The 14,166-nt window shown below is 35.1% G+C and overlaps 2 protein-coding genes across 3 annotated transcripts; one reads left to right on the top strand and one right to left on the bottom strand.

The window, feature by feature from the left end:
- Positions 1 to 205: 205 nt before the first annotated feature.
- Blos1 (biogenesis of lysosome-related organelles complex 1 subunit 1) lies at positions 206 to 950 on the top strand. The gene is made up of 3 exons (XM_028183639.2): positions 206 to 361; positions 469 to 541; positions 650 to 950. The coding sequence occupies exons 1-3, from the start codon at positions 301 to 303 to the stop codon at positions 897 to 899; spliced, it is 384 nt and encodes a 127-aa protein (XP_028039440.1). The 5' UTR covers positions 206 to 300; the 3' UTR covers positions 900 to 950.
- Positions 951 to 1,579: 629 nt separating this feature from the next.
- On the bottom strand, positions 1,580 to 10,439 carry LOC114249900 (acyl-CoA Delta-9 desaturase). Of its 2 annotated transcripts, XM_089729215.1 has the most exons (7): positions 9,637 to 10,439; positions 8,320 to 8,548; positions 5,658 to 5,788; positions 4,776 to 4,981; positions 3,670 to 3,855; positions 2,619 to 2,775; positions 1,580 to 1,846 (listed from the first exon to the last, which is right to left on the bottom strand). In XM_089729215.1, exons 2-7 carry the CDS (start codon positions 8,543 to 8,545, stop codon positions 1,676 to 1,678), a joined length of 1,077 nt encoding a protein of 358 aa, XP_089585341.1. In that variant the 5' UTR covers positions 8,546 to 8,548; positions 9,637 to 10,439; the 3' UTR covers positions 1,580 to 1,675. The 2 variants fall into 2 exon arrangements, with proteins under 2 accessions (XP_089585341.1, XP_028039403.2); XM_028183602.2 differs by lacking the exon at positions 9,637 to 10,439 and having other exon boundaries at positions 8,320 to 9,274.
- Positions 10,440 to 14,166: the final 3,727 nt, after the last annotated feature.

Genomic DNA, 14,166 nt, shown 5'->3' with positions numbered 1-14,166 from the left:
ATGACCACCATTTTATTGAGATTATATTTCATCCCATATCATCTCATATCATTTCATTTCATCCCATTTCGTTTTCATTTCATTTCATTTCATGCCATGCTTCGTATTAATCAACTTCATTTCATTTCATAATATAATTTTTCGTAATATATAAAAGATTAGGCTGTATGGTATGATACCTTTCCTTTTCCAGTTGGAAAAATAAAACTACTACTACTACGATAATAAAAACAAATAGATTAATCGTGTGATATGTAATTGTCCTTTTTAAATTCGTTTATGTTTTATTGTTAAATCATAATGCTGTCTTCTCTAATCAAAGAACATCAAGCAAAACAAGCAGCTAAACGTGTTGTACAAGGTATAGTTAAATCTGATGAAAACATTATTTATAAGTACATTTGGATAAAAAAATACAAACTGAATTTTATGATTAATTTGACATAAAAATGTTCCTTGATCCTACAGAACAGAAACGTAAGGAGTGCATTACAGCTGCTAATGATTTAACACAAGCATTGGTAGATCATTTAAATGTCGGGTAATATTTTAATTTTCTTAAATTAACTTTGCATTCTAGTACTAATCAATTATTGTAGTCCTTATTGGCTTTGCACAACAAAATATATATATTTTTTTTATATTTCAGTGTTGCTCAAGCCTATTTAAATCAGAAAAAGTTAGATGCAGAAGCAAAACTTTTACACCAAGGTGCAATAAATTTTTCCAAACAAACACAGCAATGGTTGACTCTTGTGGAAAATTTCAGCAGTGCTCTCAAAGAAATTGGGGATGTCGAAAACTGGGCACGAAGTATAGAAAATGATATGAAAATTATTACAGACACTTTAGAAAGAGCATATGAAAAAGCACAAGAGAAACCAAGCAGTAGTCAATAAAGTAATTGTTCTGGATACATTTTTAATAAAATAATATATAACAGTAAAAGATCTAAGATTTTTTATTGACTGACAGCTATAATTGGGCCCTTAATGGGTTAATTGGAAGTACTTTCCTGGTTTGCAGATTATCAGAATTCACACAGTATTACTTTTGCAGATTTTTGAAGAAGAATTGTTTTATTTTTAATTTGGTTTCTCAAGTTAGGTATCTTTAAAATTGGCAGAAATCTGAAGCTGACTACTTTTTATTAATGTTTGTATAAGAATTACTATTTTGTCATGATAAGAATTTGGGAGATTTATATCAACCAGTATCAATAGTAGTCCTTCTATCCTAAACAAATACTCATGCATATATTGATTCTCTAATTGACTTGAAATCTGGTGCAATTATTGGAATTTCAGGGAACATTTTTATATTAATACTATTAACATCATTAGAAAAAAGATGATCTGGAAAGGCTACAATTAAGATAATCATAATTAAATATATGTCATGACGTAACAGCTCTGATTATAAACAAAAAATATATACCTCCTGCGGTCTATGGCTCATTGTGGGTGCCACTATATGTGTTCGATAGTGGAAGAGTTCTCACTGTGGTTCATGACTGACTCACATTAGTTATGTATTTTTTTGCCTAGTTAATGGCATGCTTATTTAAACAAATCAAAAACACGATTTCAAACTTTTATTTACAATTTGTTTTTTCCACCATATTCTAGCCAATCAAGTTTTTAAAATAAAATAAATTATTTTACAGTTTTAGATTCTAACCACATTTTCTTTCTGCGTAACTGACTCGCGAATATTTCTCTTTGAGTTTTTCATTGAATTCTGGATCATCCCAGCCCCATAGTTGATGTGTCCCGTCGCCAGTTCTATGTGTGCGTTGTTTTATTATATCATGAGGCACGGTTTTCAAGTCGTATGCTTGTCCGATCTGGAGTTAAGTATAAAAGTTTAGTATTGGAATTTAAGTTTGAACTAAATTTACTTTCATGGATATTTTATAATCTTGAGTAATTAGGTTGAAGTCTTAATTGTATTACTGGTGGTAGGACCCCTTGTGAATCCGCACTCGTAGGTACTACCACCCTGCCTATTTCTGCCGTGAAGCAGTAATGCGTTTTGGTTTGAAGGGCGGGGCAGCCGTTGTAACTATACTGAGACCTTAGAACTTATAACTCAAGGTGGGTGGAACATTAACGTTGTAGATGTCTATGGGCTCCAGTAACCACTTAACACCAGGTGGGCAGTGAGCTCGTCCACCCATATAAGCAATAAAAAAAAATTTCAACTTTACACAATTCCGTTTTTATATCGATCCAGGCTACAGAAGCCGACACCTGAAACATTTCGAATCCCACTCGATGCTTTAAGGCTCTTCAAGCACCGGTTGTAAATTCTGCTGCTGCTAGGCTAGTGCTAGAAAATTTTCTCAAGTTGAGAAATACAATCAAACACTCGTCCACACGTAGCTTGAATAGCTTTGGCTACCAGCAGATAGGTAGGAAAAATAATTTACACAATTCAATGAACAGAAGAGACAATGAATGTAGATAATATAATATATCAAAATTCTGTGGTTTTTGTGAAATTACGTTATTGAAACATTATTGAAACTCGCAATCTTACTTTACGAATACTTTACGAAGTATCATTAGAATATGTTTCTTCCTACTAATAAAGTAATTGTTTTATAAAAAAAATACCATGGCCATCGCGTCTATAAACACGATTGTAGGCGTCAACATGTTGTACAAAGGGTGTTCAGTCGCGCGGTAGTCCCACGGGAACGTGTGATGGTAGTTGTGAAAACCTTCTACGCAAATCATCCATACGCCGATATTCTCTCGCGGGTTCAACGACCTGAGAAGTGATTGCATTTTAAAACTTTTTTATTCTTACACGACTGGCAAAAAACGGATTGCTACTTTTAAACGTCTAAATACACTTGGATGTATGGGATCACTTTTAGAATCCGTACATAAATCCCATAAAATGGTCTATATTAAGCAGTAGGCAGCGGCTTGGCTCTCCCCCTGGGATTGCTGAAGTCCATGGGCGACGGTAACCACTCACCATCAGGAGGGTCGTATGCTCGTCTGCCTACAAGGGCAATAATTTTTTTTTATTAATTTTCGACAGGTCAAACTATTTTAATTTAAAATGTATTAAAATGTAATACTAAATGTATTTTTTTTTAATTGTTACTTCAAAGCGTTTCGGAAAATTATCAGTATATTATACAGGGACATGGGTAAGATAATCCCTTGAACCATAATTACACTTCGCAATCCTAGTGTCCATGTTTCAATCGGATTAATTACACGATAACAATGAAATCTATTAGTGATAGAAATCAATAGAGACAGGCCCGGGCGTCGTAATGACTGCTAACAGCTATTATTCAAAGTAGGTAGGTATTCTTCGAACAATGGCCACAAGTCTTTGCCCTACATACAGTAATCTGTTTTGTACGACCTGACCTGAACCTGAGAACAATAGATGATTTAAAGACATGAAATATTTACATATGTAGATAGGCATTCGAAGTGTAGTTAGGGACGATGACATGTTTCTCGACGACACGTACGACGAGTACTTTGGTACTGCGAGGCATTGCCTTTAAACTAAGCCTTTAAGCTTTTAGATTTCATTTGTTTTTCTTACTAAACACTTTAGAGGAAGTAATGATTGTTTGGTTGTCTAATGAAATACTCTCAATTGTTTTTTACCAGATTGTGTTCTCAAAAAACTTACTTGTCATAAGGCCTATAACCGAATGTATGAGCGAAACTGTTCACGCTCCACACAACGTTAATTCCGCACGTGTATCGTAATATTGTCGGAATGAAGAACGCATTCAACCATGTCTCGTCCCAGAAGTACACAGGAATGACTGTAGGTAGCACGAAGCATAGAATCGGCATCATTTTCATATAATGCCTAGAAATCAAAGTTTAATCATAAAACAGCGGATAGGGTTCGGTAATGTCGCACGATTCGTAATGAATTGTTTTTTTTTTCTTTACCAACGCACTTGTCCCGATTATTATATATACCGACGCTTGAAAGGCAAACGTGACTAAGCGACAATGCGTGAACTTTACAGTAGACTAATTTAAAGTGGAAATACCTGAAAAAATTTCTATTTTAACGAATCTAGCTGTAGGATTGAAATGATTTTAATAGACCTAGAAATATTATTTTTTTGCGCATCGAATATGGTTATTGCCTATCATTTATGTACAAAGCAGTTAGTTATTCTCGCTTAGTCACGTTTTCCTTTCAAGCGTCGATACCTTAAATGCCATAACATACAATCTTATTGAGACAATAATCATGAACATGTTAATGATTAATATTTTTGATTAATGCTTAGCCAGCTGTATAAAATGTGTCCGAAAATTGGTCTGTCTTTTATTTTCAAATAAATTCATATTCTAAAGTAAAATATATCCTTTTGTAAAAGAAGCACTCTTGTCATATGCTTCAAAAACAAAATTTTAATTATAATTACGAACAAAGTAAGAAGGGTGATGTTTCTTAATAAAGCATAATTTCGTACTGACTTCGCTTCGAAACAATGTTCAACTTTTTGTTTCGGTTTTTATTTCAAAAGGAATTTTTATTTAATAAATATAAAGAGAACCAGAATAAAGTTTTTAGATTGTTTTTATTATTATTAGTAGTAGTAGTAGGTACAATTCGTATCCTACATGACGTTTAGACTATTGGTACTGAATGTAGATTTGAGATACTATGATTGTGAATGGCATTATTTGGTAAAGCGATATTCCAAATTCAAAATTTTATTAAAACAAGTTTTTAAAGAAGACAATTGCCTATTAAAATTAACTACCTACTTCTTCTGAAACATAACAACGGGATCAGCGTAAAGATCACTCAAGTCTATTCTTCGGCCACCTTCTATAACCTCAGGACTCTTCTTGCAGCAGAGCCATCCCATATGTGAAAAGAACAGGCCTCTCTCAGCATTGTGGGGGTCAGCATCAGTGTCTGCGTATTTGTGGTGCGTCCTGTGGTCCCGAGCCCATTCGAAGATGCAGTCCTTTCAGTAGAGACAACACGTTAATTAGTAATTAGTTAACTTAAATTACGTAATCACAAGGAACATTATGTTTGTTGTTTTATTTTGGGTATTGACAGCAATGCAGACTGTGATCCTATACGAGTAACATCATCGTCGTGCCCGCTCTTACGATCAAGCAAATAAGATTCCGATTCGAACCATACGATGGTTGTTGTTCTAATGGAATAGAGACTATCATATCTATTTCCTCTCTATCGTATGGGGAAGGCTCTATCATGATAGGCCAATATTTTAGTTTATTCTGCCGTTTTCGTGAGTTGTAGATATAATTAAAACTACTTTTGCGGTCTACTGAATAGACAGTAGTTAACGAATACTTTGCTCGTATATGAGTTCACAAAAACTTTAAGGAATTTAAAACGTTGAAAAGTATCAAGTATAAAGAATACGCGCCAGATTAAATCGTAACAGAAGTTTTAATTCTATATTTTTTCTTATTTTTTTTTTTATTGTTTTGTATAGTAAGTATAATTTAGGCTTTTAAAAGTAATTGAATGTCAATTTAATCAATTTTTCAAAATTTGATTTGGTTTCTACATTTTATTTATATATCTGCTAAAAACAAGCCTAAATTAGTTTTTTTTATGTTTTTACATAAAAATATTAATAAACTATTTAAAAACATCGTTCTTACCTGGAAGCCCATTGTTTGCCAAATCATCAAAACGATTCTCAGCGGTGTTCTAGCTTTGAAACTTCTATGTGTCCATAGCCTGTGAGATCCAGCCCCGATTCCTATCGCACACATCAAGTGCACGCCAAATGCTACAAAACAACAAACACTGACCTATTAAATAATATACATACTATGTACATTCAGTCACCGTTGATGCCCTAGACATGTCCTAACCGATCCACACGATTCACTATTAAATACCTGTAGCTCTAACACTAGGAGCAGGCTTAGGGACCCTGGGAATGAGTACCATTCTCGTCGGAGAGTTTGAAGTGAAACCGCTTTTTGTTTTATGACATTTTGCGTAGGGGCCGGACCACACACGAGGTCATCATGCCTAGGGGACACACTGGGTATGTGGGACTGGATGGTCTGCAAATGTTGGGATTGGGTCCAAGGATTGTTCTTAGGGCCCTACCTAACGCCTACTAAGAACTAGTTGTCGCTCTGTGGAGCAGCAGCTAGGCGTCTTGGGCAAGTCGTGGGAGTATTTAGAGCAGACTGCCCAAGACCGATGTAAATGGAAGGATTTGATTCGAGCCCTACATCCCAGCAGAGGGAAATAGGAAAGAAAGAAGAAGAGGCCTACCGCCGTCTACAGGGGCCGGGATGTACGCTTTGTCTCCTTCTCTACGTATTGTTTCCTCCGTTCCCCAGTTCTACGGCAACGGATCGATGCGGAGATGCGGAGAAGAGCTCTCCCTTTCTCGTTCCTTTCACTGTTAGACGGACGAGCTTCAAACCGAAATATACCACTGCTTCACGGCAGAACAATTTTCTCGTCGGATCTTCTCAGTGGGTCGCTATTCTAATTCCAGTAGGTTTCCGAAGCTGCCCTTGTGCTGTTAGATCTCCTTCGGAGGTATTTGGAGGGCTGTTAGCAAATTCTACCCCTTCTAGCTGAGCCTGTTTTCTCGCCCACTTGTCATGGTGAAAGGGCCTCCGGGTCATCAAAAACATCTACATGTATGTTTTCAAGATTTCAGGTTTTTTTTTACGAAAAAAAATTCACAAAAGGGTTACACAAATGTTTATAACAGATTGATTCTGTATATTTAATTTTAGTTCATATAATTTTAGTTTTGAACTATTAACACAGTAAAATTTAATTGTTACGGGCATTGCAAATATGTTTGGTATTTTAGCTTATGTTGCGGCATATCTAGTACAATTTAGTAATTGTCTCTACGTCCCCATGTCTGACCTGGTTCGTAATGAGATCCCGTAATTCGATTAATATCACTATTCAAACTTGTTATTAGGTATTAGGTTATTATTAGGTATGTTTTATAGGTTATTACGTATCAGCATACATATTTCTGCCGAGAAGCACTACTGTGCTTCGAATAGAACTGTGGAACAGCCATTGTAATGTATCACTGAGACATCGATCTCACGTTTTAAAGCGTATAATGATATTCGTCTTGAGACGTCTATTGTCTCACGCGTGGAGTATCGCTGCCTATTGAAAAGGACTATTTCATTTAAAGAAGGACGTGTCGATGCGTTCAGGATCCACCGCAGAAGTCAGAGCTCAATGGAACGCGGCAAGAATTATTTTTGGAACAATCCAGATAATAGGACTGAACTTTAATCTGATAGCGGGCGATATGATGACATAAAGGAACAGAGAATACTTCAAAATGGAAAAGCGAGCTCTTTACATACAAAGTTAATTCCTTTGACATAATAAAGTGCAATCAAAACCAGAGTGCTACGATTTAGATCTAAAATTTTAAAATAGGCAAAAGTGCAACGGCAAAATGGATTCTGATCAGATTAAGCAATTTATTTATTCATAGGCACTCCACATTGAAGTACTTAAGCAGGCACGTGTATCAATGATTAGGATTATGGTAATGTCATACGGTTGGGGTAGCACAGATTAGATTCATCAGACAGCCGATATGTATAAGTAAAAAGATTTGCTTCAACTTTTTCGTGGGGAACGCGAGGATCGAAGTTGTGAGAATTATTTTATTTTGTTAATTCAGTGTTTCTTCAGATTCAAATGTGTAATAACGGTTGTGGTGGTTTACTAATTGTTTACCAGCTGAGAAAGTGCATAAATGTGGAAGACTGTAACAAAGCCGCTGGATGTGGTTTCTTAGGTTTTTCCAAAAATTCCACTGAAGCTTCACAAATAACCTCCATTTTACTCAGCCTTTATTTCATCCCATCTCATCTCGTTTCACTCAATCTCATCTTTATTGGTTACAGTCTACAATAAATCAATATCATCTCATTCGCTCCAAATCTTTTTTCATTTCAATAAATGTGTGTATGATAATTGAAGATTTTTATAAACTCGACACTGACAACAACAGAATTGCAAGAAGTCAATTACCATAAATAAAAAAAGAAGAAGAAAAGTTGCTAAAATTTTATACTCTGTGATGGAATATTCGATTTTTATGATCAAAAATTAAAGAGGAAAACTAACAAAATCTTTCTGTAAAACGCTATTGCTTAAGTCCAATAATGCCGCCATGTTTGAAAAATAATTTAGAGTTTCAATGTACCTATTTAGAGAAAATTTGGTTTGACAAAAGGAACGTAAATTGATACAAAGTAAATAGGTGTGGGTGGTTCGCGTATTTTGTTGAATGGAGCTTCTTACCAAAAACATTAGTTTGCCATTTAGCGGACGTAAACACAAGATACAGTCCGTAAAGAGAGCTGATGTGTAAGAACAGGAACCAGATGATATTAAACCAGACTAGTTCATGTTTCTTGGGCGTTGCTTTCTTCAGTACCGATACATCCTTGTCAAGTCCAAGATCATCTGTTTGCGTGTCCGATTCGAAAACAACTCCGCTAGGAATTGGGTCTACTTGCGGAGGCATATTCTGAAAATGATAGCCCATTAAAGTCGCTTTTTTTTTCCAACAAATACCTGAATAAAAGAACGAATTTAATTTAGAATTTCAACATTTTTGTTTTTTTGTTCAGTAGATAATAAGATAGCACAGACAGACAGTTAAAGTAAACGAGTCCTGACAAAAACTGAAATCTACTTTCAGAATTAATAAAACAAGTTACTATTCCCATTCGTTTACATTTTAGACGTGCACATAGTTATTAACAACGTTCAAGAAATAATAATTACACGAAAATCAGTCATAACTTCTGTTTTTTTTAAATATTAAATTCCAATTTCGAATTCATTTTCAGTATACAGCATAAAATAAACAGTGAATTATTTGTATGAAGACAATATCCGAAAATTGAGTTAATTAGTTTTATAAGTTACGCTGTTCGTTCTCTAAATTATTGTCTAAACTAAATCTGCTTAAAACTAAACTAGTCTCAACCATGTTAGCCTTAATGCTATTCTGCGTTCGGTGTTCGTTGAAGAGTAGATATATGTAATGCAATTGAAACTTCGAACTCATGTCTCTAGGCGGATGGTAACATTCACACTATGTCTTGGCGGCATGATAAATGTTTTTGCCATTTTACCAACGCCAATAAATAAGCTAATAATTTCAAATTAATTTTATATGTATAAGCGTGGATGTATGTTTGTTTGTGCCCTACCGCCCTGTATCTAATTAGATTCAAAACTTTGCGCAGTTTTTATTCAGTGCACTTCAGAGGTTCCAGTTGTCCACCAATATACAATTTCTATTTCATAAAGTTAAGCGCATAGTCTTGCCATCGGCATTTACTAGACGTATTGCGTATTGTAATCTGGCATGTGTAGATTATACTATCTGCTCATTTATGCCTCGAAACACTCACAAATTCTGATTAGAGCTTGACACAGCTGTTATACAACAAAACTTAAATTTCAACTTCATATCTCAAGATGGGCGATGTAATGTAGACTCCGATAACCACTTACATCACGTGGGCTTAAAAAAACCGGTTGTGATTGATTAAATTATACTTTACCAACACTTTAACAATAATTTACAGTACGATTCTTTCCTACCTTTAGTAATACAGTTTCTCACTGATTTAATTTGGTGTCCATTAAAGCCAGAAATAACGAACCAACTAAATAATATATTTCCTTCTTCTCCTATTTATAGAAACTGAAACAAATGGTATTTGTAATTCAAATAACTAATAACATGTTTCTGGTTAACTAGTTCAACATTAATGAATTACCCATATACTTATCACTGCATTGTAATGCGCTTCATTCAATTCAAAATCTTTACATTGTTAGAAAGCCTTTAGGGCATTGACACGAAATTATGCTTTTATGGTACACTTTGTTTTCAGTTGAATCAATTTGATTTTTTTTGTGTTACTTTTGGGTTGACGCTCGTTCTTCTGCGATTCTCCACATTGTAAATGGCATGATTCGTAGAACAACCAAAGTAACTGACACAGCCTGACGTTTAATGATTGAATTGGCAGTGGGCAGGGGACATTGCTTGTAGTACAGATGACTGGTGGGGCTGAAAAGTTCTCGAGTGACGATCGCGCACCAGAAAGCGCAGTATGGGTAGGCCTTCCATGAGGTGGACCTACGATTTGCTAAAGGTGTGGAAATTCAGGCTGCACTCGACCAGTAATTTCTATCTCATTGTTTGAGATGATCCCCTCATCTCCTTTTTATCATCACACCTCCCGCCATCGGAGCAGAGTTTACTCATACTATCTGGAACCGCTGCGTTCATCGACAGTGCGTTTCCAGAGGTCTTTTTTGCCACGTACCATTCGGCTATGGAATGAGCTCCCCTCCACGGTGTTTCCCGAGCGCTATGACATGTCCTACTTTAAAAGAGGCTTGTGGAGAGTATTAAGCGGTAGGTTAGAATTAATATAGTTTGAGAAAATCAGGGTCATAAACCCGTTTCATGTCATTAGTTGCTGGAATGGTTATAGATACATAGAATATAAAAGTTAATTTCCTCCTAAATGTTTGCTAGATTGTTAGTTGTATTCGTTTTAAACTAGGAATATTCGTTAATATTTTTATTTTTTTATTTTTGATGTTTTAGAATTCGTCCAATTATAAGCCTAACACTTCTTAACACCTTAATCATATTTGCAAATTTTCTCAATTAAGTTCGTATCAGTGACGGACAATATTGTATAATGTTCAGTTATAGACATTTTTTTTTCTTTTATTGCTTAGATGGGTGGACGAGTTCACAGCCCACCTGGTGTTAAGTGGTTACTGGAGCCCATAGACATTTACAACGCAAATGCGCCACCCACCTTGAGATATAAGTTCTAAGATCTAAGGTCAATTTCTAAGTTCTAAGGTCAATTTAGAATTTACCAGACTTTCGAGTAAAATTTAATAAACAAGTAAGCTGCTTTGAATATCCATGTGGTCTGTAGCGTGGAGCGACCGCAGATTGAGTGCGGCCGGCCCGAACGGAATCCATCTCTGCAAGCAATTTCCGCTTCGGGCACCTTTTCGAGCCCCATCTCTCACCTCAGTTTAGGGGTTTATAAACGGTTAATGTGGTCGCAGCGACTATGTTATTTTTACATCGTAAAAGATTCGCCACCTTTTTTTTTTTAATTGCCTAGATGGGTGGACGTGCTCACAGCCCACCCGGTGTTAAGTAGTTATTGGAGCCCATAGACATCTACGACGTAAATGCGAGATATCAGTTCTAAGGTCTAAGTATAGTTACAGCGGCTGCCCCGCCCTTCAAACGAGGATCACACGAGGACCTACCACTAGTTAGTTAGTTAGTTGAAAATGTTTATTCTAAGACACTTCCGTAGGTAGTCCGTAGGTATATAACAAGTTCCGTAAGAATATAACCAAAAAAAAACGCCGCCATATTTATTCAGGTGTTCTTCACAAAGTGATCCTGATTGACAATCGCCTTTTCCTCATACAGTGATTGCAAAGTCAAAACAAAATATACGTGCATTTCGTAAATATCTGCGACAACGGCCGCTGGGGAGTAATACTGTTTTTTTTTTTCAACGCGCAATGTTTTAGAATTACAAAGTTTTATTACACGTCTTTTAAGTTTAATATTTCGAGCGTAAGCATGTTATGAGATGGGAATAAATCTAATTTTTTTCCGATTCGAGTACTGGAGCGTGAAACAGAGATTTTTATTTTGACGATCCTCGGTTGATCACTGTGAGTTTTCCGGTTCAATGATCATTCTCTGCAGCGCTGTGGTTCCTGTCGTGTATCGCATTTGATTGTAAAAGGGTCTCACACTTGCAGTCTTCTTTCTGTTTTCTATCATGGTTCCGTATATAATATAGAAATGTCGAATACATTGTTATGTCTGGGACTCCGGTACCTACTGCCTGTAAAGGGTAATGTAGTTAAAAAAAACGAATCCCCTCTCTCTTTCCAACATTACTTTTAAAAATACTAATATCATAAAGAGGGAAGATTTGTTTGTCTTGAATAGGCTCCGAAACTACTGAACCGATTTGAAAAATTCTTTCACTGTTTGGAAGCTACACTATCCCCGGGTGACATAGGCTATATTCTTTTTTATAAAAATAATAAAAAATAGATAAAAAAGGTATCATTTAAATGAAAATAAAAGTTCATTAAAATAATAATATTCAAACTATCTTTATAATTTTCTTTTTTTAGTAACCTGACGCAAATACAAGAGTTGATGTGTGTGTATTATAATTTTTTATTTTGAAATTTTTGTTAAGACCCGAGCGAAGCCGGAGCGGGCCTGTAGTTAGTAATAAATATGAAATAATATAATTTTATGATTAATAACATCACTTTAATTGAATTTGTTTAACTAGAAGGCAGATAATTAAACGGCTACCAGTTTTGCATTTAGATGAACTTTTACTACATACGATTTTTATATATATGTTTTTCCGTACCGATAAATCAATATCACGAGTGCTCTCTAGGCGGAGTGGCTGGGCAAGCGGTCGGAACGTAATTTTGACCGGAATGGCTGGCACCCGATTACCGGTATTGTGGTTTAAATGGGTTCCGTTCTTGAAAAACGATTCAGCCGTGCGGTTCGCTATCGAAATCTGTTTTCGGACATTTCACGTGCCTGATTGAATTTGAGGGCATGTCCTCAAAAAACTATTTGTACGTTTGAATTTGTAAGTCCCTTTTCCTATCAATGAATACTTACTTACAAAGTAGGTCAAACATAAAAGCGACAAAAAAATATTTTTCATTGCCAGAAAGATAAAAAGTGTGGAGAAATAGTTATCCCAAATAGTGTTGCTTTAGTGTGATAATTCACAGTTAATTGATACTAGACGATGACCGAGCTTTGCTCGTTTTTTTTATTATAAAGCCATTTTGTTGTGTCTTTAAAGCGGTTAGTTGCCCTCAATTAAGAAAAATAGTATAATAAAATGTTATAAGCCTATAGATGTCGGGAAGAGTTGATTATTGAAAACACGAATAAAACATTTTCTGAAAATAAATCGTAGCTAGATCGATTGATCGGCCGATTGATTCGATTTTATGAAAATTGTTGGAGCCGTTTCCGAGATTCAGATTATATATATATATATATACAAGAATTGCTCGTTTAAAGGTATAAGATTAACTGATTTTTTGTTTAAAAGAAAATCGAAATATATGTGCTTTGTAAATGATAATATATTTATTCCAACTTTATGTGTGAAATGATAATGTCCTAAGTTTACTCTTCAAATCAAAATGCTACTGCAGAGATATGCAAGGTGGTAGTATTTACAAGTACCGCTTTACGATAGATCGTTGAACTTCTATTAAAATAAATTTTCAATCCCTAGAACCGTGTAGCGCGCATAAAGAAACTAACATAATTTAAAGTTGTTTTTCAACATCAAACCGTGAGCTGCTAGCTATCTTTGATAAAAATAACTTTGTGAACGATGCACTCTAAGCAATATTCTCTTTAAATGATATTTATCTGATGATGATAATTCTTGAAATTTCAATTCAATGAAATGATAATTCTCTTTAATCTATACGCTCTATGTATAAGTCTATGTCTTAGAAGATACGCGTCATTTAGGATACCTATTTTGGTTTCGGGTGTTTGCCGCATCAATAAAACAGAAGAAAACCGTAGCCTACGATAAACAATAATTATAGAAGCATAATTTCTAAATCTAGATGAACAACGGACTCCAGATCGATAATACACAGTGTAAGCACATTGTAAATTAAATTACGGTCAGAATATTCATTGTGAACGTTGTGTAAGCGTCCTCTATTACGTTTCTCGGCACAAAGGACGAGCCAACAAGATTGAAATCAATTTCGAACAGCGTCGCGCAGCCATTGCATGCACATAGTTTCTCAACTATTAACATACCTACTCCTGAGGCGAAGGAACTTCACTCCTATCAGTCTCTTCTTTAATTACAACTCTATCTCAAAATCGAAGTAATTTTTCGAAAGTAAAAATGATCGGTTTGCCGATTCGGACTTAATAATAATATTATATTTAATTAGTGGTAGTCGAAATTCGACTATAATTAATTGAAATTATAAGTTTGAACATTAATATGATTCTATTGTCAAAGACTATTATTTATA

This window comes from Bombyx mandarina, chromosome 08, assembly GCF_030267445.1.
Source record: "Bombyx mandarina strain Sakado chromosome 08, ASM3026744v2".
NCBI lineage: Eukaryota > Metazoa > Arthropoda > Insecta > Lepidoptera > Bombycidae > Bombyx > Bombyx mandarina.
Note: the sequence above shows the minus strand (reverse complement) of the source record. Positions and strands in the feature narration are given on the sequence as shown.